The sequence below is a fragment of the Carassius carassius genome, chromosome 35 (genome assembly GCF_963082965.1).
Source record: "Carassius carassius chromosome 35, fCarCar2.1, whole genome shotgun sequence".
Classification (NCBI taxonomy): Eukaryota; Metazoa; Chordata; class Actinopteri; order Cypriniformes; family Cyprinidae; genus Carassius; species Carassius carassius.
In genome coordinates this window covers 22,960,653-22,985,301 of record NC_081789.1, presented here as the reverse complement: position 1 = coordinate 22,985,301, position 24,649 = coordinate 22,960,653, and the positions used below count along the sequence as shown (strand labels likewise).

Sequence of the window (24,649 nt, the reverse complement as noted above, 5' to 3'; positions counted from 1 at the left end):
ATCCAGCAGATAAATCAGGTGAGTTCATGATGAGTTTGACTGAAGCATCAGATTTCTGAGTAAAAATATGGCTCCTATTAGACAAGCTTATAATTGCAGTGACTTAAGGGTTATGTTGTGTCAAGAATGTGATGCTATAGAGATGTCAGGAAATTAGAATTTGATAAAAAAAAAAAAAAAAAAAACATTTGTTGATTTGTTTTCACTTAATTTTGAGTTCTTTGCTTGTGCTTTTTTTCTTCTTTTTTGTTCAATTGTTTTTTGTTTATTTTTACATTGTTTCATTGTCTTTTTGTGTGAATGTTTAGGTTTGATTTGATGTTTTTTTGTTTTTGTTTTATTTTGACTTGTATTATTTTGTTTTGTTTATTTTTTTTGTGCATTATTTTCATTTCAATGCATAATTGTTTAATTTGGATTTATTTCATTTGCATCTTATTTTCTTTATTCTAGTCAGCTCAAAGCAAGCATTTTGTCTGTTATTGAAGCACTTTGCTGTTTTTCTAAATTGTTATTTTTATTTATTTTTTGTTTACTTTTTTGTTTTATTGTCTTTGTATGCATTTTGTTTAAGTTTGATTTGATGTTTTTATGTTGTTTCATTTTGACTTGTATTATTTATTTATTTATTTTTGTTTGCATTTTGTTTAATATAATTTCATTCCATATTTGCATTTTTGTTTGCATTTTGTTTAATTAAATTTCATACCATAATTGCATTTATTTTGTTTGCATTTTGTTTAATTTAATTTAATTTAATTCCATAATTGCATTTATTTTTCCATTTCCATTAAATTTTATTTATTCTAGTCAGCACAGATCAAGCATTTTATTTGTTTTATTGAACCACTTTGCATCTAGTTAAAGTTTTAATAAAAATGTAATCAAGTTTTAATCAACTCTGTTCCAGATCAAAATTAACAAAGGTGACATTGATACCATAAAAAACAGTGGCCCTTCTCCAGATATTACAAACCAGCTCAATCAGCTCAACACCAGAGTGACGACCCTTGAGACAAAAGTTCAGACAATAGAACAGGTATCGCTGTAATCATCGATTATTGATCATACGATTAAAGGCCTTCCATTTCAGCCATTATGATTGAATCTCAGTTTTATGGCATTCTGTATTTCATAGACAGTACAGCGGAAGACGTGCAGCAGCAATCCATGTCAGAATGCAGGAACCTGCTTGAACTTGTTAGACGCATTTCATTGCCTCTGTCCTGACAACTGGCAGGTCAGTCATTCAGACGTCAATCTTTCCTTCTGTCTGTTCATATGTCATTCTGATTGCCACACGGTTCAATCTCTTTACAGGGTCCCACATGTGCAGTGGATGTGAATGAGTGTCAGGTGTTAGCAGGAACTCCACTGGGCTGTCAGAACGGGGCCACATGTGTGAACACACCCGGATCTTACACGTAATCCTCATTTATTTCTCTTGAGTGTGGTTTTTAGTGTTTATGTGAGATTTTTGTGATGATATGTTCCTTTTCTTTTGTTTATCAGCTGTACCTGTACTCCAGAATGGAACGGTCCACACTGTACATCTCGCTATGATGACTGTGCAGGCGGAAGTCAGGATCTGTGTGTTCACGGCTTGTGCATTGATTCAGACAGAGTCAATCCCAATGAGGTGATTGAAAATGATGTCTATTAATTCTCAGTGTTTTTTTTTTTTTTTTTTTGGGATAGTGAAAAACCGTAGTTCACCCCAAAATGAATATTATTTTTTTATGCACTGTACCCTCATGTCATAATTTTTTTGAGGATTTTCCTCATCCGAATAAGTACCTTTAAGCTTGAAAATAAATGATTATGATTTATAATAAATTATTTTATATATATATATACTGTATATATACATTTTTTTTTTTTTTTTTAGTTTTTAAGGAAGTCTCTGCTCTGCTGCTCACCAAGGCTGAATTTATTGGATCCAAAATACATTCAATACAGTAATATTGCGAAAATAGGTTTACAATTTAACGAACTGTTTTCAATTTTAATATATTCTAAAATGTCATTTATTCTTATGACACATCAGTTTTCATCATCATAACTTCAGTGCCACACGATCCTTCAGAAATCAATCAAGCAACATTTCTTATTATCAGTGTATAAAACAAATGTGCTGCTTAATATTATTGTGGAAAGAGCAGCGTGAACATTCTGCTTAACGTCTCCTTTTGTGTTCTACATAACAAATAAAGCCATACAGCTTTGGAACAACATGCATCTCTTTAATGTCTCTTTTCAGCCCAAATATAAGTGTATCTGTGATGCTGGCTGGATGTCTCCACCCGGAGAGTCAGCGTGCACGGCTGATGTTGATGAGTGCAGCCTCCAAAACAAACCCTGCTCCACAAACCCCCCTGTTCAGTGCTTCAACACTCTGGGCTCGTTCTTCTGCGGTGCCTGCCCTGCAGGTAAGACCACTCAGCCCAGCTGAACCACGTCAGATATGATTATTGCCAAGATATTTATATATCAATCATTCATCTTTTCCTAGTTTCTGTAAAAGTTTATTGGGTGCAGTTACATTAAAGGCAGATTCAACAAACAGATTCTTAATAAGAACATTATTTCAGGAAGTAAATTATTTTGGTTCCTCCAGGATGGCAGGGTAATGGTTACAGCTGCCAGGATGTCGATGAATGTGCCACAAACAATGGAGGCTGCTCTACTTCTCCCATGGTGCCTTGTCTCAACACCATGGGCTCCTTCCACTGCGGCCAGTGTCCTCCAGGTTTGGCTCACATCCTGATTCTCATGCAATTTAAAATAAGACCTGTCTTCTTGACAGGAATAGTTCATCCAAAAATGAGAATCTGTGCAGTGCTGTAAAAATTTTTGTAGGGTTGGTAAATGTAAAAATGTTTTTAAAGTCTCTTATATTCACCAGGGTTGCCAAAAAAACTGTAATAATTGTTTAATAACGGTTTTATATTGTAATATATCTCAAAATTTAATTTAGTGTTTTTGCTGATCAAGCTATATTTATTATTAATACTGAAAATAGCTGGGCTGTTTCATATAATAGAAAGTAAAAAAAAAAAACAGCATATATTCGAACAATAAATAAATGTAACTATCACCTTTTTTATCAATTTAATGTATCCTAAAAATGCATCATCCTTTTTTTTTTTTTTTTCGCAAGTATTTTGTCTGTCCTTTTCTATGAATGAGCCCTGGGCCTGTCAATCTTTAAAAAGCACCATAAAATTAGTCCTTAGTCCAGTGGACTTGTTCGCTGTATTCCAAGCCATACAATAGCATTAAGTGAGAAACATTCTAAAATGTCACTTGTTTTGGGTGAACTATGCATTTGATATCTTACTATTCAGAATCAGAATCATTTCTAGTTCATAACTTCCCTCTAGAGATCGCTGGGAAATTGAAACGTGTATATTTTTAGTACATCTCACATGTTTGCTGGTCCTCTGTCCTGTTTTTTTTTTTAGCACAGCCTGACCTGTAAAATCCTGCTGAATCATGGTTTTTGGTCACAGTAATATGTTTCAAACGACAGACAGATGCTTGTGTGATCTGAATTTCATTATATTCCCTCTGGGAGAGATGGAGATAGAAAGCTAGGAGAGGTGGAGGGATCCATTAGCTGGCTGGGTTCATTGAGGACAGTGCTGTCTGCAAGTCCTGCTATTATATACAGCTTTACAAGTCTAAATTGACTGCTAGATTGCAGAGAAAGACCAGATGCACTGAAATGATTAGGCTAAAATAACCATTACGTGTAAGATGGGACTGCTGACCCCATATGTGTGTCCTCAGGCTACGAGGGAGATGGGAAGACTTGCACTCAAGCTGACATCTGCTCCACCAACAATGGAGGATGTTATCCACTGGCTACCTGTACTTCTACTCCAGGTACACACACACACACACACACGCGCACGCACACTTTTACTGTAGTTATTCTTTACAGCAGCGCATGACCAGTAGCATTTATGTTATAACAGGATCAATAAAAAGGGTGTTAAACTTTAAATGTTGTGATGTAACCTCCTGATATAAAAGATATTGTTGCTATATGTGTCCATTTGTACAGGTTTGTTTGTTTTAGTCAGTGTTTGACTTCTGATGGAAATATTCTTATGATTTGATCAATAGTTGGTGAGATTCATTCATTTCGGTGAATTGTATTGTGACTAAAAGCATCTAATTCTAGATAATAATATCTTTGTTGACCAAAAATGGCAAAAATCAAACCAATTTTTTTACATTTTACATTTTGAATAAGTTAAGACTCATAAGATAAAATACAAAACTAGCACATGAAAATAAAAACAAACAATTTTTTCCCCCTGAAAAAGTGAAAAATACTGTGGATTTTAATAGTTATTCATGTTATATGGCGTTTATGTTGTGTATCTTTGATTATATTCTTGATCATATTCTTTCTAGTTTTTTTTTAACATTATTGTGTTGCTAATACTATACTGTTTATATACAGTTTATATATTTTGTCATATTCATTAATTCCAGTCAGTTTCACTCAGACTAAACTGCTTATTTAATTTGCTTGTTTAATAAATACAATTTTGAAATTGAACAATTAATCATTTTTTAATCTATCTATGCTTTAATATATATATATATATATATATATATATATATATGTATATGTATATACATACATACATATATACATACATATCATCTCTGAATTACATTATGGATGGTTCTCCTTCCAGGAAGCATTATCCCATCATGCACCTGTCCTCCTGGTTATGTGGGTAATGGCTATGGACCCACGGGCTGTACTCAGATCAGTGACATCTGTGGAACTAGTAATCCTTGTGTAAATGGTCAGTGTGAGGTAAGTGTTGATTTCGTATAACTTCCCCTCTCTGTTCTGTTTCCATGAAACCACAGCAGTCAGCATGTTTTTTTTTTTTCTCATAGAATACAGCATCTGGCTACATCTGTCGCTGTGACCCGGGTTGGGCAGGGCAGAACTGCGATCAGAACGTGAACGAGTGCTCTAGCAATCCCTGCCAGAATGGAGGCACCTGCACCGACGGCATCAACGGCTACACCTGCACCTGCACCTCCCAGTGGACGGGCCCACAGTGCCAAACTCCACAGCAAGGTGTGTGTCATTGGAGAAGTGATGCATGTGATAGTGTGTGTCTATCTATACAGTAACATCATGAACTTTTCTGTGCATCAGAGTGTGGAGGAGTTTTGGAAAGTCCAGCTGGCACATTCAGCTACCCTACGAATCCTGGAACGGGCGATTACGATCACCAGGTCAGCTGCGCATGGGTCATCAGAACCGACCCAAGCAAGGTTAGTAAAGATACATCAGTGACCTTTTTAAAAGTCCAGTCCATGGTGATACTTGTTTCTTGCAAATGTTGGGGTGCTGATTCAAAAATAGCAGCTGATTTGATGTGGATTTTTCATTTAAAAAAATATTTTCTTTCAACAACGATTAAGAAATCTTGTATTACCCCTTAATTACAGAAAAACAGCCACATAGACATGATTCGTTTCTTGCATTGACAAACAGTTGAAAGCTAGCCAGCTTACTATTATTTGTTACTATTATTACTATTATATTGATGTTAAGTTTTTCCTGATATTTGTCAAATCACCGTCATCAGATTATGTAATATTAGGCCTTATTAGATTTTTTTTTTCTTTCTAGATTTCACAGATGTTATTTATAGAATCAAACTTTGGGTTTTGTTCTTTCTCGTGGTCCGTAATCTGTTGTTTTTCCCAGATTCTGCGGATTACCTTCCCTTTCTTTGACATCGAGAACAGCGCCACCTGCAACTTCGATTTCCTGCAGGTCCATGATGGCGAGAGCGCCTCGGCTTACATGATCGGGAAATACTGCGGCACTGCCGCCCCAGCCGAACTCTTCAGCTCCCACAATTCTCTGTACTTCTGGTTCCGCTCTGACCATTCAGTCAGTGGCCGTGGCTTCACAGTGGCCTGGCAATCTCAGGCACCAGGTAAACCAAGAATGCCCTTTAATTAAGGTCACATTAGTGAAATGTCTCAGGCCAAAAAGATCCAATAATTTATTATGTGAAATCTGCATTGGGAAGTCTTTCACCCTCACCTGAAAATTTCCAGTTCTTATTACATTTTGCATGCAAAAATGTGTCAAACAGCAACTAATGTGTGTGATATTAGGAACTGAATTTGTATCTTATTTCAATAACCAGTGTGTGGTGGGGAGTTGACCAACACATACGGAGACATCAAGTCACCCGGGTACCCAGGTAACTATCCACCTAACCGGGACTGCTATTGGACGGTGAATGTGAATCCTGGTCTGCTCATCACATTCGCTTTTGGCACCCTCAGTCTGGAGCACCACGATAACTGTAACTTTGACTACCTGGAGGTAAAGCTTGTCACATCTTGGATTCATTTTAAAAGGGTTTTCTGTGTGTATGTGGTAAGATGCTTGATTTATTTTGTAGATTAGAGACGGACTGCTCCCAGAAGACTCGGTTCTGGGAAAATACTGCAGTACAGCATCGCCAGCACCTCTACAGACGACGGGACCATCTGCCTGGATCCACTTTCACTCTGATTTCAGCATCAGCGATCGGGGTTTTCACATTACATACACTACTTCACCATGTAAGTAAAGCCCATGCTGTCAAAACACACAGAAAGAGGGGGTTATGGGACATTTTAGGGGTTATAATAGACCTATACACTACTGTTCGAAAGTTTGGAATGGATTTTATACATTTTTTATACATTAATTGGCAAATTAATGTTTCTGAAAGGATGTTTTTTGCTGCATTTATTTGATAAAAAATGCAATAAAAACTGTTATATCATGCAATATTATTATACTTTTAATTTTTTTTTTTTTTAAATTACAGTTTATTCTCGAGGTGGTGAAGTTGAATTTTTAGCAAAATTACTACTAGTCTTCAGTGTCACATGATCCTTCAGAAATCATACTAATATGCTGATTTGCTGCTCAAGGCTTATTTCTTTTTATTATTACTATTAAAGAACAACATTTGTTTGAACTAGAAATCTTTTAGAAATACTTTACTGTCACTTTTGTTAATTTGTGAACGGCTTTCTAAACACAGTTGAATGTTCCAGCACTATTTTCTTGTTTGCAGTCATAATGCATTTGCAGTAACTCCAGAAACTAAATTATGGATCATTTTAACAGATCCATCAGTGAAATACTGTCTTTTCAAATGCTCATAAAACAGTTTATTGGAGTTATTAAAAGTGTTGTAAACTCCGAGAGGAACATGATGCTTGGATCAACACTGGGTTCAAATGGGCAAAGCCAGTTGATTTGCAATATTGGGATGAAATGCTTGAGTGTAATGCAATTTATTCTGTGCCATCAGCTGACCCGGGCTGTGGAGGCGTCTTTACAGACACAGAAGGCATCATCATCTCTCCTAACTGGCCTAATAACTATGCTCACAACAGGCAGTGTATTTATATAATCAGAATGCCACGTAGTGAAAAAGTGGCACTTAACTTCACCCACATGGACCTGGAGACTCATAGTGGCTGTCTTTTTGATTTTGTTGAGGTATGATTTGTGTAAATAATGTTGATGAGAGGAGAAGTAAATAGCATTTTTGATCTTTTAACATCGCCATTTCAGTGCCATTACCAAGTCAAATCTCTTTTAGGTTCGAGACGGGACGGGTGAGACCGACCCACTCATTGGGAAGTACTGTGGCACCACCCTGCCAGCACCAATATTGTCCACCACTAATGGACTCTGGATTCGTTTTAAGTCTGACAGCTCTGTGTCCCGTGCTGGCTTCAGGGCCATGTACGAACTTGGTGAGACACTGAAACCTTCTTTTTATGTAAAGCGTATGAGGCCCACTAAATCAGGAAAAACAAGGCCAGAAACATACTCTGCACATTACAAGCATTTGGTCTTATTTTGATGTGGTCCCTTTGCATTAACAAGGAAGTAGCGACAGATCTTATTAGGATGTTATTTTTGTGCATCAAATTAAACTAAAAATAAGGTTTTCTATATTTATTTTATTTCAGTTAACATTCATTTTATTTCCAGTAAAAAAAAAAAATATCTTAAATTTTTCATACTTATTAACTATAATAACCCTTATGTGTGCATGCACTGTACTATGAATTTTGTTATGCAGTGATGTGCAGAGGATGCCTTGGGCCTAAATACATTGTCTTAAACACATGGGATTGTTGATAATATTAATTATATTGCATAATTATATATATTTTTTCTGAATATGTATGATTTTATTTGGTAGAACAATGTATGCTGCAAAGAAAACTGCGACCATTCACAAAAAAACATGTTTTGGCAGGGCAGTGGGGGAAAAAGCAAGTTCTAGAGATGCAGTTTTTAAAACTTTAACTTCTTTTGACTTGCTGTGGTTTTAGAACAGTGCAAACGACATGAGACATGAGTGCAACGATACATTTACATTATGTTTACATAAAAGCAAAACATTGACAATTCAGCACTGTGGAATGCAAAACCACATTCTGTGTGAACGGCCCCTAACATTTTACCTTACTTCCTGTGTCCTGTCGTAAGATTAAACACAATATTGCAATTTAACTGTTCTAACTGTTCTCTAGCTTGTGGAGGAACCCTCTCTGGAAGCGGTCAGATTCGCACTCCCATGCACCCTGACCCCTATCCCCACAACAAAGTGTGCGAGTGGGTCATTAACCAGCCTGAAGGCTATGTGGTCACTCTCAACTTCCTCACCTTTGACGTTGAGGGAAGCAGCACATGCATCTTCGATTATGTTGAGGTACAACATTAGCATCACGCTAATCCTATTCAGACAGCATACAGATTACACTTTACATTTCTTCTAAAACGCACTCTTTACTCAGGTGAGAGATGGTCCCAGCATAGACTCCCCTCTGATTGGTCGATACTGTGGCATTAACATGCCTCCCATGCTGGAGTCCACCCAGAAGTCCATGTTCATCCGCTTCAAAACAGATTCATCTGTCTCCAACCATGGTTTCACTGCTGAGTTTGCATCTGCAGAGCAAGGTGGACTTTTGTTTTGTTGTTTTCGAATGTACAGAAGCTCGTTCAAATATATTTTATATACTGCCTAGTGAGCTGCCTACCAAACAGACCAAACAGGCACATTCTCAACGTGAAAGTAAAAAATATTCTGTTCAATTTGCAGTAAATAACAATGTAATAACATTAACTAAATTACACTAAACATTGATAACAAACATAAAAAATAATTAACAAAATATAATTAATAATTCATAGTTGGTTTCTCCAAAAAAACATACATTTCACAGTATTGCACAGTAAAATTACAAATACCGTATTTTTCGGACTATAAGTCGCACCTGAGTATAAGTTGCATCAGTCCAAAAATACGTCACGACGAGGAAAAAAACATATATAAGTCGCACCGGACTATAAGTCGCATTTATTTAGAACCAAGAACCAAGAGAAAACAATACTGTCTACAACCGCGAGAGGGCACTCTATGTTTTCAGTGTAGGCTACAGGAGCACTGAGCAGGCTAGAGCGCCCTCTCGCGGCTGTAGACGGTAATTTTTTCTCTTGGTTCATGTCAAATTAATTTTGTTAAATAAGTCGCACCTGACTTTAAGTCGCAGGACCAGCCAAACTATGAAAAAAAGTGCGACATATAGTCCGGAAAATACGGATTTTACAGTTTTTCACCGTATATGGCAATGTAGCTTACAGTTGACCAATTAACAGGTTTTATTTTAGTTTTTATTTATTTAAATATATTTTATTTATATATATATATTAGTGCTGTCAAACGATAAATCACGATTAATTGCATCAAAATAAAAGTTTGTGTTAACATAATATATGTGTGTTCTGTGTATGTATGTATATATATATATATATATATATATATATATATATATATATGTATATGTGTGTGTATATAAATACACGCATACAGTATATATTTTGAAAATATTTACATGTAATAAATAATATATTTAATATATAAACAACATATTTTTCTTAAATATATACATTTATGTGTGTATACAGTATTTATATAGACATAATAAATATACACAGTATACACACAAATACTATGCAAACAACAACTGCAGCACATACTCCGTCTCAATTGATTCAAGCATTTTCAAAGAATTTCAACACTGTTCATTTTTGCAGGTTGTGGAGAGACTCTTACAGGATCAACAGGTTCATTCACCAGCCCAGGACATCCCACTGACTACCCTCATGGAGCCAACTGTACCTGGTATATCGCCGTTGAACCTGGCAACCTCATCCGTCTGTCATTCACAACCTTCAACCTGGAGTATCACACCAACTGCGGATACGACTATGTAGATGTCTACGATAATGGCACAGCGCTGACTGGCACTCTTATGGGCAGGTAAACTAAGACATTTGACCATTAAGGCCACAATCATCCCTTAATTGAAGATTTGGAAATGGATATAGTGGAAAATGTTGGTTATTTTGTGCTCAGGTTCTGTGGGCGCTCCATTCCTCCATCTCTAACCAGCACTGATAGTCTGATGACCGTCCTGCTGGTCTCAGACTCCAGTCTGTCTGCGGAAGGCTTTTCTGCTGAATATGTCTCCATCAATGCAAGCACAGGTATAATTTTATTGCAGTAATTGGATATGAAAATCCAGTTTGAAAAGCCATGAAAGTACAGGCCTCATAGTGAAGCTTGAGTTTTAAAAGACATTTTTCAGGTCTTGTCAAGTGAGCGTTATTGTCATTCCATTGTATGTAGAGATATACAAAGGAACAAAATGTTGTGTCATATCTCATGTTTTGTCTATGCAGATTGCAGTAAGGTGTTTAGGTCACCCACCGGGGAGTTCAGCTCACCCAACTATCCTGACAATTACCCCAGCAATCGAGAGTGTGTGTATAAAATCATAGTGGAAGTCAACATGCAGATCATGCTGAATGTCACAGATTTTGAGCTGGAGGGGTTCAGTTCCTGTGGTTTTGACTATTTAGAGATCAGGTGAGGAACTTTTCCAGCATCTTGGGTCAGTGATTTAATCACGTTTTGGTTTTCAAACACTTTTCCCTTCTTCTACAGAGATGGAGGCTATGAAACATCCCCCCTGATTGGTAAATATTGCGGAACAAATGGTCCACCCATCATAGTGTCACATAGCAACAGACTGTGGCTGAAGTTCAGATCTGACCACTCACTCACCTACAGGGGATTCAGAGCCCACTGGGATGGCACACAGACAGGTATGCATGGAGTATTGAATCAGATGAATACATTTTGAACAATGTTTATGGGACATCCCTTGCAAACCAGCAAATATATACTTTAAATATAAATATATACTATATTACACCATCTCAGACTTACCATGTGTCTCGTCTCTATTATAGGTTGCGGTGGGACATTGACAACAAGTGTGGGAGGTTTCACCTCTCCCAACTACCCCCTGCCATATCACGCCAACGCCGAATGCTACTGGCACATCAAAACCAGTGCAGGAAGCAGAGTCGAGCTCAGCTTTGGAGACTTTCACCTGGAGAACAGCATCAACTGCTACTACGACTACTTGGCGGTCAGAGAGCATCTAATTTTAATTTTCGTTATTGAAAGGTATTGATTTGGAATCTTTCCCTGATGTGTATATGTTTTACCAGGTGTATGATGGCGACAGCACCAGTTCTCCTGAGGTGGCCAAACTGTGTGGAAATCAGATTCCTCCACCCATCAGCTCCTCCCGAGAGAACATGTACGTGAAGCTACGTACAGACAGCATCATCCACACAGGTGGATTTCTGGCTAACTACCAAACCAGTGAGTGAGCACACCAGAAAACCCTGAAAAAGATGGATACATTTAGTGCTGTCAAAAGATGAATTGTGATTAATCCCCTCCCAAAAAAAAAGAGTTGTTCTTTACATTATATATGTGTGTGTACTGTGCATATTTATTATATATATATATATACACACAACACACAGATATATATAATGTAAAGAAAAACTTTTATTTTAGATGTGATTAATCGTGATTAATCCTTTGACAGCACTAGTATATATGTATATATATATATATATATATATATACATATATATATATATACTTTTACATTTGTTTTCATTTTTCATCAGATGGAAATACTACAGAATTTTTTGTACATTTCTACTATGGAATATATTCATACACTGCAATTTTTTTTAAATCAATGTACATTTACTTGAGAAGCAAAAGGCTTTTTTTTACTCAAATTTTATTTTGTGCTTAAAAACAAGATAAATATCTAACGAGGAAGAAAAAATTATGTTAAATGAACTTTTTGTTTTTCATCGTCAGAATCTTTTCCAAGTAAAAACTCACCTAAATTTGATAATTTTTTTTTTTCAAGATTTTAAATAAATAAAGGAATAGGGAGGAAGGAAAATGTCGTTCCAAAGCTATATACATTTCATTTTTATGTTAAACACAAAAAAATAATAATTTTGAAGAACCAAACAGTTATTGGTCCCCATTGACTTCCACAGTAGGGAAAGAAATACTATGGAAGTCAATGCTGATTAACAGCATTCTTTAAAATATTTTCTTTTGTGTTCAACATAAGAAAGAAACTTACGACAACATTTATATTTTTGGGTGAACTATCCCATTAATGATCTTAACGTCATTTTATATCTTGATTTATGAAAGTTATTTGAAAGACTTGAAACTTATAAGAAATAAATTTGTACTGAAAAACAAGACAAAAATCCTGAGTGAGACAACCACATTTACAGTGTATCCTATGATATTTCAATGGTACTTAAAAAAAAAAAGAATACCATAGTATTACCATGGTGAATTCCCAAAAACATGGGAATAACATGGTACTTTTTTAAAGTGAATAATTAAACATTACTGTGGTTTTAAATGGTATGTATTTGTATTTGGCAGTTGAGTTCACCCAGAGGTCACAGACTTGTTTTGGCTCTCTGCTTTTTAGTCTTGTTTTAATTATGTTTGTGGAGGTGAAATGTCACAGTTTATTGCTCAGTGCAGCACTATCGCTCTTCTTTTGTGCATTCTCTCAGTCTTTTGCCTTTTCTTTGGCTGTCAGTGATCACTGTGTCACTGACTGTGTCTGTCAGTGCCAGTGTGTTTCCCAGACTCTAAACTTTGCTGCAGGGTCAAATCCAGCTTAAGCCGTTATGACAAGATGCCGCCAGTTTGAATGTATTCCTGCCTTAAAACTGGTGTAAATATTCCCCAAAAGTTCTTACATGACTGGCTTTTCTCCTGTAGTTTGCCAGGGTGTGCTGATCGCCAACCGGAGCCGGGGAAAGATTGAGAGCTTGAACTTCCCCAATGACTACCCATCTCGTGCCAACTGCAGCTGGACCATCCAGGCCTCCATGGGCAACACCATCAACTACACTTTTATAACCTTTGAGGTGGAGGACCACGTTGGATGTGCCTATGACTATGTGAAGGTCAGCGCATGTTTTGTCAAGCCTCACCTTAAAACATTCCCAATTTTGCTGCTGAAAGTCAACATGAAATGAAAATGTACCATATCGGCTTACTTAATAGACTTTCTGGTCACATTTTGTATGTCTCTGAAGTGTCTTTCCTTTAATGGTTGAGATCACAAAGGTCACACTGGATGTTAATATTACCTAAAAGCCAATTAGCCATTTAGGCATCCTTTTTTCGGCTACTTACTGCCTGAAATCTTGAAAAGGTTAGAGAAATAGCAATAGATGTGAATAAGAAAAAGGATGCATTGAGATGCTCTTGATGGTGAACTTGACCTTTAACTTTCAGTTAGATATGGAACACCCACTATTTACGAGCCAATCAGTTCCTGATGGATGGACTCAAGCCCTGCCCAGTTTCTCATTGAATGTGTTGTTTTGCTCTGAAATATGTCACGTTGAGAAGTTGAAATGGGTTGTGAATGCTGGTTTTTCTGACTCGAGGACCATCTACATGTCTTTTAAGCTTGTATTATCTTCTTATTTCTCAGTGAAGGGCTCAAGTAGTCTAATTCATGCTGGACAGTTTGTCATTCAGTTACACTGCAGTGATTTACTGGCAGAGTCTTCGAAATGTACAATGGGTACTTTGAGTTCCTCTCCATTCACTCATCACCATGGCGATCCAAACAGTGATGACATCATTGGGGCCTCTTGTAGTGATGTCGAGTTTTTGCCTTTTCCCTCAGGCAGTCTTGAGAAAGGCTATGCTCTGTTTTCATAAACCTCATGCCATAGATAGGCATTCATCAGCTGGGTAAATACATAGAGAGTTGTGTTGGATATTTTGGACTCTGATGATCTTTTCCTTAAGGAATGTCAGATTTTGTGCACAAGCCAACAATATTACAGCACACTTTTGTTCCTAAGACAGTAGAACAGATGGTCTGAATTACTGATGTGATGTAATTTGTTGTATTTCCTGTGAAAAGTCACTGATTCTTGAGACATACTGCAGGAGAAACAATGTTTCACACTTTAATCTGACTTCAGTTTTCAAATTCACTAAGTTTTCACCTTTTGTTTCATTTTCTTGCTATTTTGTTGAGGTTATGACATTACACAATCAGTCACTGCATTCAGCAATATGTAAATGGTTTTGATATGGTTTGATAGATGTGTACATTTTCTCAACAAAATGTATTAATATAAAAATAATTAAGTAATTTACCATTTTTGCGTCACAACCAATGTCAGAAATATATTATAATTGTCTGGATTTTTTGTTTAGAATTGGAAGATAAACTCAAAATTGTGAGAAAAAAGTCAGATTTGCAGGATATAAACTTGTAGTTCTTCATAATGAGAAATAAAGATATTAACTCGCAATTGCGGAAAAAGAAAAAAAAACTCTTGAATTGTGAGATACAGTAAAAAGTCACAATTACCTTTTTATTTATTCCATGTTGAAAGCAGGCTTCCATAATATAGTTTTTACTGATTTTTATTTCAGTTTTAGTTATTTAGTGGTTCAAGTTAAATTAAATTAAAATGTTCCCATGGCAATTAGCTAAAATAAAGACATGGCAGATCTATTTTAGTATGTAACATGACAGAACTATCTTTTACTGGAAAGACCAGAAAGTATTGTAGAAATAATCTCACTTTCTCGTTTAGCTCTATGATGGTCCAAACGATCAGGCTACTCTGATTGGTACGTTCTGTGGGAACACGCCTCCTCCAGCCGGCGCCACCACCGGTACCAGCCTCCACATTGTGTTCCGCTCTGACATGTCCATCTCATACAGAGGATTTCAGATGGACTGGTACCAGAATGGTAAGATCCAATGCACGGCTGATCATATGCTTTCCATAAATAAAGTACAAAAATAGTGCTTAAACTGCTTGGGACTTCATGGAAATATGGGTATTCATGGAAAGTACCACATTCATGGTGTGAAACGTGAAATGTGTATGACAGTGAAAAAGACAGATGAGCTACTCATAACAGAAGGAAATATATATAAAGAGTCCCTGCTGGGCAGCCAGAAGTCAGTGACCTGTAGTCTCTTGAGTGATGATGTCACTAAATCTCTAAGACAAATAGAAGTCCTAATGGGCAACGCAGTGACATCACTTAGAAAAGCTTAATTTTGATTGGCCAGCAGGGAAAGAGCTGATTACCAGTGATGAATGAATCTAGCAAAGAATGAAAGGACAGATTAAATGTGAGAACTGCTGTTGCTGTAGAATTTGGGGATTGTAGTGGATTTTCTGCACATGTATTAGCTTATTTCCAGCAAAAATCTGTTCCAGAATGACTGTGTGGAAAACAAGGCTCCTCGAGAGAGAACAAACCAAGAAAGCTCTGTCCTTGCTTTCTGTCTTGGGAGACACACATGTTTAACTTTTGCTATGTCACACCCAATACCTATATTTAATTTAATCCATCTCCTACTTGTATATCAAAGAAGAAATACCAAGACATAAAAGTGTCAGATAGTCAGCCATCTATTAGTGCAATAACCCACACTTTTATGTGTATGTTTCTCTGTCCTTGTGCTTGTGAGACATCGAGTAACATTGCTGAAAGGGTGTGGACTGTTATTTTTGCACAGAGAGCAGGATCACAGTAGAGAGAGAGAGAGAGAGAGAGAGAGAGAGAGAGAGAGACATACGCTCTGAACCTTTAATTATTCATGTAACCTCTGTCTGTGATGATGTAATTTTTTGGAAGGAAATGGTCTTGGTTTCCATGGACACAATGTGTAGAGAATGAACACTAATGTTATTATGTAACATGAACGGCAGTGCTTTGCAGCTGTAAAAACCTTGCTGAGGGAGAGAAAAAATGACAAACAAAGAGTAAAAACAGTCAGAAAAGACACAGGGAAAGAAGAGATAGAAATATCCCTATAATAAGAGAAAGTTAAAACATGAAACTGTGGGATAAAAAATGCAGGTGCTGTAGAAATTCTTCAATTCAACAAAGTATTTCAAGCCAGTTGATCCATTTTGAAAATGAAAAAAGTAGCTCCACCCTTCCTTTGTCCTCTCACAGACATGTGGACGCTGTTGAGATTGATGTTATTGATTAAGACAGTGGGGGTGGAGAGGATGAATCCGTTCTGACCATGAATATCACATTACACTGACCGCATTTTAGTTTTGTTGCTACTGCCTTTCTTGCGGTGAGGGTCAATATGGCTTTATATTTCCTCTGATAAGCTTGACATGAAGCATTTTTTTCTGTCTGTACACTGTAATGCAACACTCCAGCATCCCTGACCACATTTACACACACACTTTACAGGAATTTACATTAAACAAGTTACAAAATATTATGTAGTGATACTGTGTAAGATGATAATTCCATGGTGGTTTGATTAGTGCCATGATACATGACCAAAATGTGATTTTTGGTCACCTTCAAAAGATTGTTACATTTGAATCAGAATTTCTGTTTTGAACTTTCATGTGGATCCCTGATTAAAAACGGGAAGAAAAAGCCAAAGTACCTCACTGTTACTCCCTGCAGGTTGTGGTGGGGAACTCTCCGGGCCCATTGGTGCTTTCACCAGCCCAGGCTATCCAAACAAATACCCAGCAAACCGTGAGTGCATCTGGCACATCCAAACAAGCCCTGGAAGTAGCATTTCCATCACCATCCTTGAGTTCGATGTGGAATATCATCCTGACTGCAACTACGACAAGCTGGAGGTATGAAATTTTTTTAAATAAAAACAGTAAGCAAAAGATAGGTATGCATTTAATACACACTATTACATTTGCAACCTGAGCCCACTTTTGAGGGGAAGTCGTGGCCTAGTGGTTAGAGAGTATGGCTCCTAATACTTGGGTTGTGGGTTCGAATCTCGGGCTGGCAATACCACGACTGAGGTGCCCTTGAGCAAGGCACCGAACACCCAACTGCTACCTGGGCGCCGCAGCATAAATGGCTGCCCACTGCTCCGGGTGTGTGTTCACGGTGTGTTTGTGTGTGTGTGTTCACTGCTGTGTGTGTGCACTTTGGATGGGTTAAATGCAAAGCACGAATTCTGAGTATGGGTCACCATACTTGGCTGTATGTCACTTCACTCACTCACTTCATGAGATAATGTATCCCACAATGCAGTACACTCAACTACCCTAAGTTCCCAGTGTTTTAAAAATAATAGTATACAGTGCATTCTGCCCAGTTAGAAGTGTGCAAGTATTCTGAATTATTTATTTTAATAAGTGTTAGGTGATATTCTGTCATAATGATGGCTCACTTGTCCATCATTATGAGATCAAAATTCAAGTGTTTGTTTATATGGATGTGCCCCGTTGGCATCTGCTGGGCTCTGTGCGTGTATGTTTTGTAGTGTAGACCTGTGGAATGCTGACCTCCACTGTAGCACTGAATGGAGCCAACAGGGCAGAAATTAACAGGAAATCAGAGCTTAGTGAGAGGGTTTAGAGACAGTCTCACATGCACACAAACACACACTTCTGTGCCACACAGATGCCAGACCAAAACCAGATATTGGTTTAATTTTAGAGGCCTGTGGTTAACAGAGCTGGGTAGTATCTGATTACATGTAATGTGGATTATGTAATTAGATTCCAAAAATTAGTAGCTTCAGTACTTGTAATTAGATTAGATTACATTTTTTAAATACTTGTTATCAGACCACAGTTACTTTTTAATGATTCTATTAGTTACAGTATGGTAGAATATTATCATAACAAACCGGTAAAATGATAAACGATTAAGGTTAAAAGTAATCTAAAAGTACTTTTATATTACTTAAAATATATAATGTAAAGGATTATGTTACTACATACAATTTTTGTCATGTAATTCGGAATCAGTAGTGGACTACAATTTGTAAGTAATCTACCCAGCTCTGATGGTTTATTACATGCCATGCTTGCTTTCTCATCACTTCCTGTACAGTAAATAAGACAACTTTATTTGAACACATAATATACAAACTAAAAGAAAGCATTATTCACACTTTTTTTTTGCAAAACATTTCATAATGTAAAACAGTATGTATTAAAAATGTATGTTTCTGTTCAAATTTGATATTGTTACACTTTCTGGTAGTCAGACTTGGTGGAAAATGTCCATTACTAATAGAATTACATTTATCTTTGTGAATAGTTGGATAAAAGTCATGATATCAACAGTCAAGCTAGGTCTAAGAAAAGCTCTAGTATACTTTTGAAGCCACTTGGTTTGATTATTGATTTATTATTTTTTATTATTATTCTTTTATATGTAATAGTGACTTTCATGCATTTTGAAATTATCCTGGTCTTCAAAAATGATAGTCTGTAAATATCGCCTCACCTTTGACCTTTATCTAGGTGTATGGAGGGCCTGACCTCTCCTCCCCACGATTGGCCCAGCTCTGCACCACACGCCCTCCCAATAACCCTCTGCAGGTGGCCAGCACAGGTAACACTGTCACCGTTCGATTCACATCTGATGCCGTCGTGAGTGGCAGAGGCTTCAATGCAACCTGGGTAGAAGTTCCTGGAGGTTAGTCAACTGTCAGTTATGAAAATTCATCACTATGCCACTATATATGCCATTAATTTGGAGACTTTGCTGAAATCTTCCCTTTTTTAAAATTCAGGATGTGGAGGGATTGTCACAGCCCCCAATGGAGAGATCCACTCTCCGCAGTATCCCAGCAACTATCCTGACAATGTGGACTGTTCCTGGGTCATCACAGTGGACGTAGGCCATCGAGTCTTCTTCAACTTCACTGATCTGGATCTCGAAAGTCACAGCTCGTGCATTTTTGATTACGTGGCTGTGAGTAGCTGTCTTTTCTGTGTGCACTTAATGAAGTTAATGCTCATGGTAGCAACAATTGTGGCAAACTTGTACTCTCTAGATCCATGATGGTCACCATGAGTCTTCTCCACTTCTGGGTAAATTTTGTGGATTCTCCAGGCCTTCTCCCATTACGTCTACAAGGAACGTCATCTATGTTCGCTTCAGGTCAGATCACAGTCAGAACCGAAAAGGCTTTAGTGCCCAGTTCTCAGAAGGTGAGTGCAGTCTTTGTTTTTTGAATTTGTCATGGTTTGTTTCATTGTTAAACTCATTGCTTACTCATTGATTTCCAGCATGTGGATCCACTATAGCAGCTGATGATGTGGGTGGGGAGATTGCATCTCCTCGTTATCCATATTCTTACCCACCCAATCAGAACTGTAGCTGGATCATACAGGCACAGGAGCCATGTAAGTCCACTGGTCATACTTGGCATCCATAATTTCAAAGTCAAAACCAAGACTTGTTGTACTTTAAACTACTTGTGTTATTCTCTGATGTTTACTGTCTTATATTTGTTTCAGTCAATCATGTGACTTTGTCCTTCACTGACTTTGAGGTTGAGATGGTAAATAGTAACTGCTCTCATGATAGTGTGGAGGTCCTGGATGGAGACAATTACCAAGCCCCATCTGTTGGTAAAGATAAAATCTGTTCCTTGTTGAATTGTCAAAGACATACTGTACTCTGATCGCAATATGATATCACCTATATATGTGTGTGTATACATCAGACATTAGTTCTAGGTTATGGCACTTTATCACATTTTGTTTGGTTTTTCAGAAAAGACTGATGCACTTATGGTTAGTAATAACTAGTAACCTTTTTTTCAGGTCGTTACTGTGGGAATGAGTTGCCACACCCAGTCACTTCATTCAGCAATGCCCTGGTGGTAAACTTCATCTCAGATGGTTCAGTAGGGAGGAAAGGTTTTAGGGCAACCTACATGGCCTCAACTTCAGGTTAGATTTTACTGTTTATTTCTAAATACATATGAATTTTCCACCCATATTAGGTTGCAGTATAACACTGTTTAGTTACATGTTTTTCCAGGCTGTGGGGGACATCTTTATATGGAGTCAGGTGCTTTTAACAGTCCGAACTATCCTGATGTATACCCACCTAATGTGGAGTGTGTGTGGACCATCACCAGTTCCCCTGGGAACCGTCTACAACTGTCCTTCATGTAAGCAAATCAGGATGTTGCATCAATCTTACAAATGTAGTAGATGCATCAAAATCAACAATGCTGTATTTTTTTGTGATGCAGAATGTTTCAGTTACAACAAAGTTCAGACTGCAGTACTGACTACCTAGAGGTTCGTGAAGGACACTCCACTGGTACTTTGGTTGGTCGTTTCTGTGGTGATTCCCTTCCTTCCAACTATACCTCTATAATGGGTCACATTCTTTGGATTAAGTTTGTCTCTGACTCCTCAGTCAGCGGAGCTGGATTTAGAGCAGTTTTCACCCACCGTAAGTCAGAGCGTTAGATTACCGGTTTCTTTTTTATGTGAATCCTACTGAAAAGACCAACTAAGACTAGCCTGTATTTCCATTCTAGTCCTGAGTGGTTATGTTGGTTAATGCTGGTTACCTGGGAAGAGTAATTCTGTTCACCAAAAACCTTGGCTTTGGTTGTACAAGGAAGTCTTGGTAGTTCTGAAGTTAGAAAATCTTACATGGGAATATCTTTACTCTTTTTCTGAATCTTCAGTTTATGGAAATGAGATCACGGGCAGTTCGGGACAGATAGCCTCCCCGCTTTACCCACGCACCTACCCAAACAATGCAGACTACCGCTGGACCGTCACAGTGGACTCAGATTCCCACATCCAGATTCAATTCCTGGACATTGACATTGAGGACCTATTCAATTGTTATTATGACAAGCTCAAGGTCTTTTCTCTTGTTTAAAATGCCATAAATGTTTAACATATATTAAGTGTATGCAGGCATATGAAATAGATGAGATTGAAGATCAATGCCTCCCTTCCCTAGATATTTGATGGTCCCAGCACCAGTGCTTTACTTCTGGGTGAGTTCTGTGGCCTGACTCTGCCCAACCCAGTAAGAAGTTCAGGCAGCACTATAACGCTTGAGTTTAAATCTGACACTGTGATTGGAGGGAAAGGCTTCCTGGTTGAGTGGACTGCTGTTCAGGGCTCCGGTCCTTTGCCAACTATACAGCCAGGTTAGTTCCCTAAGAAATCTGCCTCTCAGATCTAGCTCAAAATTGAAAAGCATTTCACAATTGCTTGCTATTTTTTGGTCTTTTTCAGGAGCATGTGGAGGAACATTGATGACTGGAGACAATCCCCAGTTCTTATTCTCACCTGGTTGGCCCGAGCTGTATCAGCATAACCTTGACTGTTCATGGGTTATCCGGTCTCCAAATTCTATTGTTGAGTTTAATCTGCTTTCTCTGGACATGGAAGATGAGGTTTCGTGTCTCCATGACAGTCTGTCCATCAGAGATGGTAGGTTTTGTCATATGAAATTACTTAAACATAAATTCCAACTCAAAACTGAAAAAAATGACTTAAAATAAGATATTTTTTTTTTTTTTTTTTTTTTTTTTTTTTTTAAGGTGTCACCAACTTGTCTCCACTGATTACAAAGGTTTGTGGGAGGGAGCTGCCTGGCTCTCTGCACTCTAATGGTGATGCCATGTTCCTTCGATTCACCTCTGATGGCAGCATTAACGGCAGGGGCTTTAATGCCACCTTTTCCAGAGGTGAACAACAAGTCCATGAGACAAATTCTTGTCACGATGATGTTGTGAACTAAGTTTTGAGCTATTTCTTTTTTTGTGTTCTCCATCCATCAGGTTGTGGTGGTTTCCTCCATACAGACAGAGGGGTCCTAAGTTCTCCTCAATATCCACAGAACTACAAGCCCAACATGAATTGCAACTGGCAAGTTATGGTCACCCCAGGTTTTAGAGTGTCCGTAACCTTCCAAAGTCCTTTCCAAATACAGGGTTTTGGTGATCACTGCAGCTCAGGTGACTACTTGGAGGTGAGTGACTATAAAAAAAGTTGCTCCAAAACAGTGCTTGTCCAACATGCAATTTGTCTTTAGCGAATGAAGGACCAGACTACCATAGTTTGATTATTTTGTATTAGTTACGCAACGGACCTGACGGTAACTCACCGAGTCTATCAGGACGTCTCTGTGGATCCAGTGCTCCATCCACATTTCAAACCACAGACAATAGCCTCTATGCTCACTTTGTCTCTGATGCCTCTAATGAGGCGAGTGGCTTCAAATTGATATTTGAGGCCCACAGTTCAGGTGAATACTTCTTCCTAATATTCCAGAATTTTTTGATTAATTTGATCATAAAGGGTTATTCCTGAAATAATAAGAGTAAATCTCTGTGCTTGTCTCCAGCTTGTGGTGGTCTCATTGAGCTTAATAATGGAGATCCACCAGGATACATCACGTCTCCTAACTATCCATCAAACTACCCCCAAAATATTGACTGTGTATGGATAATCACTGTACCCAATGGAGAAGCTGTACAGCTTGACTTTGAGGATGATTTCTACATTGAGGCTCATACTGGGTATATTTTGAAGAATCAAATTGCTTATTTTTGGTACATTTAACCGTTTGACCATTAAATGTAATCACAGTCTTCTGTCCTAGATGTATTTATGATTACATTGAGATCCGTGATGGTCCCACATCAGATGCTGCTTTAATGGGCAGACTTTGTGGCAACACCCGCCCATCCACACAGCATTCGTCCGGCACCACCATGTATATACGATTCAGAACTGATGGCAGCATCACACATATTGGTTTCAAAGCCAAGTACTCCATTGGTAATCCATTTTGAATCCCCGTGATATTCCAGCAATCTATGGTTGATCTCAATGGTTTAAAGAGTGTCCTTTCCCTTCTTAGCTACATGCGGAGGTACCTACATTGGTCAGAGTGGTACCATCAGAAGCCCCGGTTATCCAGACTCAAATTATCCAGACAACTCTAACTGTGAATGGTACTTGGAAGGTCCCACTGGACACTATCTGACCTTCACCTACACTGCCCTTGACCTGCAGAGCTCCTCCAGTTGTAACAATGACTATGTGGAGATACGTGAATACAATGCTTCAGGTTTGGGTCCACCTTACACAAAAGAGAGTTGAAAGTCTATCTGAATGTTAAAGATAGTAAACTAACCTTTTCTTACTCACCAGGTCGCCTGCTGGGGAAACACTGTGGAAACAGCCTTCCAGCCCCCTTGGACACTGGAGACAGTTTTGCTTACGTAAAGTTTGTCAGTGATGGCAGTGGGAATGCTGGAGGGTTTAGTTTATCTTTTGAAGCCAGCGTCGAAGGCAAGTGTCTTTAAATCCTTACAGTGTTCAGTTAGGGTCATACCTGTATAGTCCAGTGAAAAAATCTCATGACTAGTTATTTTGGATAATGCATTTGCTACATGATTACTTATATAGCTATGCTGTTGCTTATGAAGCAGTTCATTGGGTAACTGGTGATACAATGCTATTTTTGCTCTTACAGAATGTGGAGGGGATCTGAACGCACCATTTGGAACCATATCATCTCCCAACTACCCCAATCTTTACCCTCACAGCCGAGTATGCCGCTGGAGAATCACTGTTCCTCCCGGTCGTAGGGTCACTCTTACGATCAATGACCTGAGGCTGGAGGAGCATGGCACATGTATGTTTGACTATGTGGAGGTAAGGTCATCTGTATGTTTTAGAGAGATTAAAAAGTTGGGCATTTATACTATGTATTGCTTTCTCTGGAAATTGTTCAATTCAGTGCTTTATCATTGGTTTACTGTTTTGACTCTTGGGTTGATAGGTCATCAATGGTCTGACACCCAGCGCCCCACATTTGGGTCGGTTATGTGGGACAGTCCCTGCTGGTACCCAGTTGAAATCTTCTGGGAATACTATGCTTGTAATTTTCAGCACTGATTCATCTGTGTCTAATGGTGGATTCACGGCAGATTACTCTTCAGAAGAGGCAGCAGGTGAGATAAAAGACCTCTGACTTTTGTATATACTTTTTTGCTTATTTTTGGCTCCTGATTTGATTGGGGAATCTTTGTCCTTTCGGTAGTGTGTGGTGGAATACTCAGTCAACCTGGAAACTTCACCTCACCTGACTTTGGCAATGGAAACTACAGCAACAACCTGAACTGTGAATGGCTGATCCAGAACCCACATCATATGAATTCTTCCATTGTAGTTATAATAGATGAGCTCCATCTAGAACATCACCAAACCTGCGAGTGGGACTACTTGGAATTCAGACTGGGTAAGAGTTTCCAAAAGCAGAAAGAGAGACATAACTCACTATTTACACCATTCGATGTA

General features: G+C 38.0%; 1 protein-coding gene across 1 annotated transcript in view; it reads left to right on the top strand.

The window, feature by feature from the left end:
• Positions 1 to 24,649, top strand: part of cubn (cubilin (intrinsic factor-cobalamin receptor)) — a 35,924-nt gene that overhangs the window by 637 nt on the left and 10,638 nt on the right. The window contains exons 2-49 of the mRNA XM_059524998.1: positions 1 to 18; positions 911 to 1,039; positions 1,139 to 1,240; positions 1,321 to 1,424; positions 1,513 to 1,639; positions 2,261 to 2,429; positions 2,618 to 2,749; positions 3,793 to 3,888; positions 4,716 to 4,840; positions 4,927 to 5,113; positions 5,195 to 5,313; positions 5,753 to 5,987; positions 6,204 to 6,385; positions 6,465 to 6,627; positions 7,371 to 7,561; positions 7,665 to 7,821; positions 8,611 to 8,789; positions 8,875 to 9,040; positions 10,178 to 10,403; positions 10,500 to 10,630; positions 10,826 to 11,012; positions 11,091 to 11,251; positions 11,399 to 11,580; positions 11,663 to 11,819; positions 13,281 to 13,468; positions 15,131 to 15,290; positions 16,992 to 17,173; positions 18,812 to 18,986; positions 19,084 to 19,265; positions 19,348 to 19,504; positions 19,583 to 19,699; positions 19,814 to 19,927; positions 20,123 to 20,251; positions 20,343 to 20,475; positions 20,560 to 20,765; positions 21,007 to 21,188; positions 21,291 to 21,483; positions 21,572 to 21,769; positions 21,880 to 22,026; positions 22,120 to 22,310; positions 22,418 to 22,586; positions 22,686 to 22,860; positions 22,944 to 23,122; positions 23,205 to 23,414; positions 23,498 to 23,638; positions 23,823 to 24,004; positions 24,132 to 24,303; positions 24,393 to 24,590. The exon at positions 1 to 18 is cut by the window's left edge and continues 112 nt beyond it. Of these exons, the coding sequence (XP_059380981.1) occupies positions 1 to 18; positions 911 to 1,039; positions 1,139 to 1,240; positions 1,321 to 1,424; positions 1,513 to 1,639; positions 2,261 to 2,429; positions 2,618 to 2,749; positions 3,793 to 3,888; positions 4,716 to 4,840; positions 4,927 to 5,113; positions 5,195 to 5,313; positions 5,753 to 5,987; positions 6,204 to 6,385; positions 6,465 to 6,627; positions 7,371 to 7,561; positions 7,665 to 7,821; positions 8,611 to 8,789; positions 8,875 to 9,040; positions 10,178 to 10,403; positions 10,500 to 10,630; positions 10,826 to 11,012; positions 11,091 to 11,251; positions 11,399 to 11,580; positions 11,663 to 11,819; positions 13,281 to 13,468; positions 15,131 to 15,290; positions 16,992 to 17,173; positions 18,812 to 18,986; positions 19,084 to 19,265; positions 19,348 to 19,504; positions 19,583 to 19,699; positions 19,814 to 19,927; positions 20,123 to 20,251; positions 20,343 to 20,475; positions 20,560 to 20,765; positions 21,007 to 21,188; positions 21,291 to 21,483; positions 21,572 to 21,769; positions 21,880 to 22,026; positions 22,120 to 22,310; positions 22,418 to 22,586; positions 22,686 to 22,860; positions 22,944 to 23,122; positions 23,205 to 23,414; positions 23,498 to 23,638; positions 23,823 to 24,004; positions 24,132 to 24,303; positions 24,393 to 24,590 (7,705 nt within the window). The remainder of the gene's footprint in view (positions 19 to 910; positions 1,040 to 1,138; positions 1,241 to 1,320; positions 1,425 to 1,512; positions 1,640 to 2,260; positions 2,430 to 2,617; positions 2,750 to 3,792; positions 3,889 to 4,715; positions 4,841 to 4,926; positions 5,114 to 5,194; positions 5,314 to 5,752; positions 5,988 to 6,203; positions 6,386 to 6,464; positions 6,628 to 7,370; positions 7,562 to 7,664; positions 7,822 to 8,610; positions 8,790 to 8,874; positions 9,041 to 10,177; positions 10,404 to 10,499; positions 10,631 to 10,825; positions 11,013 to 11,090; positions 11,252 to 11,398; positions 11,581 to 11,662; positions 11,820 to 13,280; positions 13,469 to 15,130; positions 15,291 to 16,991; positions 17,174 to 18,811; positions 18,987 to 19,083; positions 19,266 to 19,347; positions 19,505 to 19,582; positions 19,700 to 19,813; positions 19,928 to 20,122; positions 20,252 to 20,342; positions 20,476 to 20,559; positions 20,766 to 21,006; positions 21,189 to 21,290; positions 21,484 to 21,571; positions 21,770 to 21,879; positions 22,027 to 22,119; positions 22,311 to 22,417; positions 22,587 to 22,685; positions 22,861 to 22,943; positions 23,123 to 23,204; positions 23,415 to 23,497; positions 23,639 to 23,822; positions 24,005 to 24,131; positions 24,304 to 24,392; positions 24,591 to 24,649) is intronic.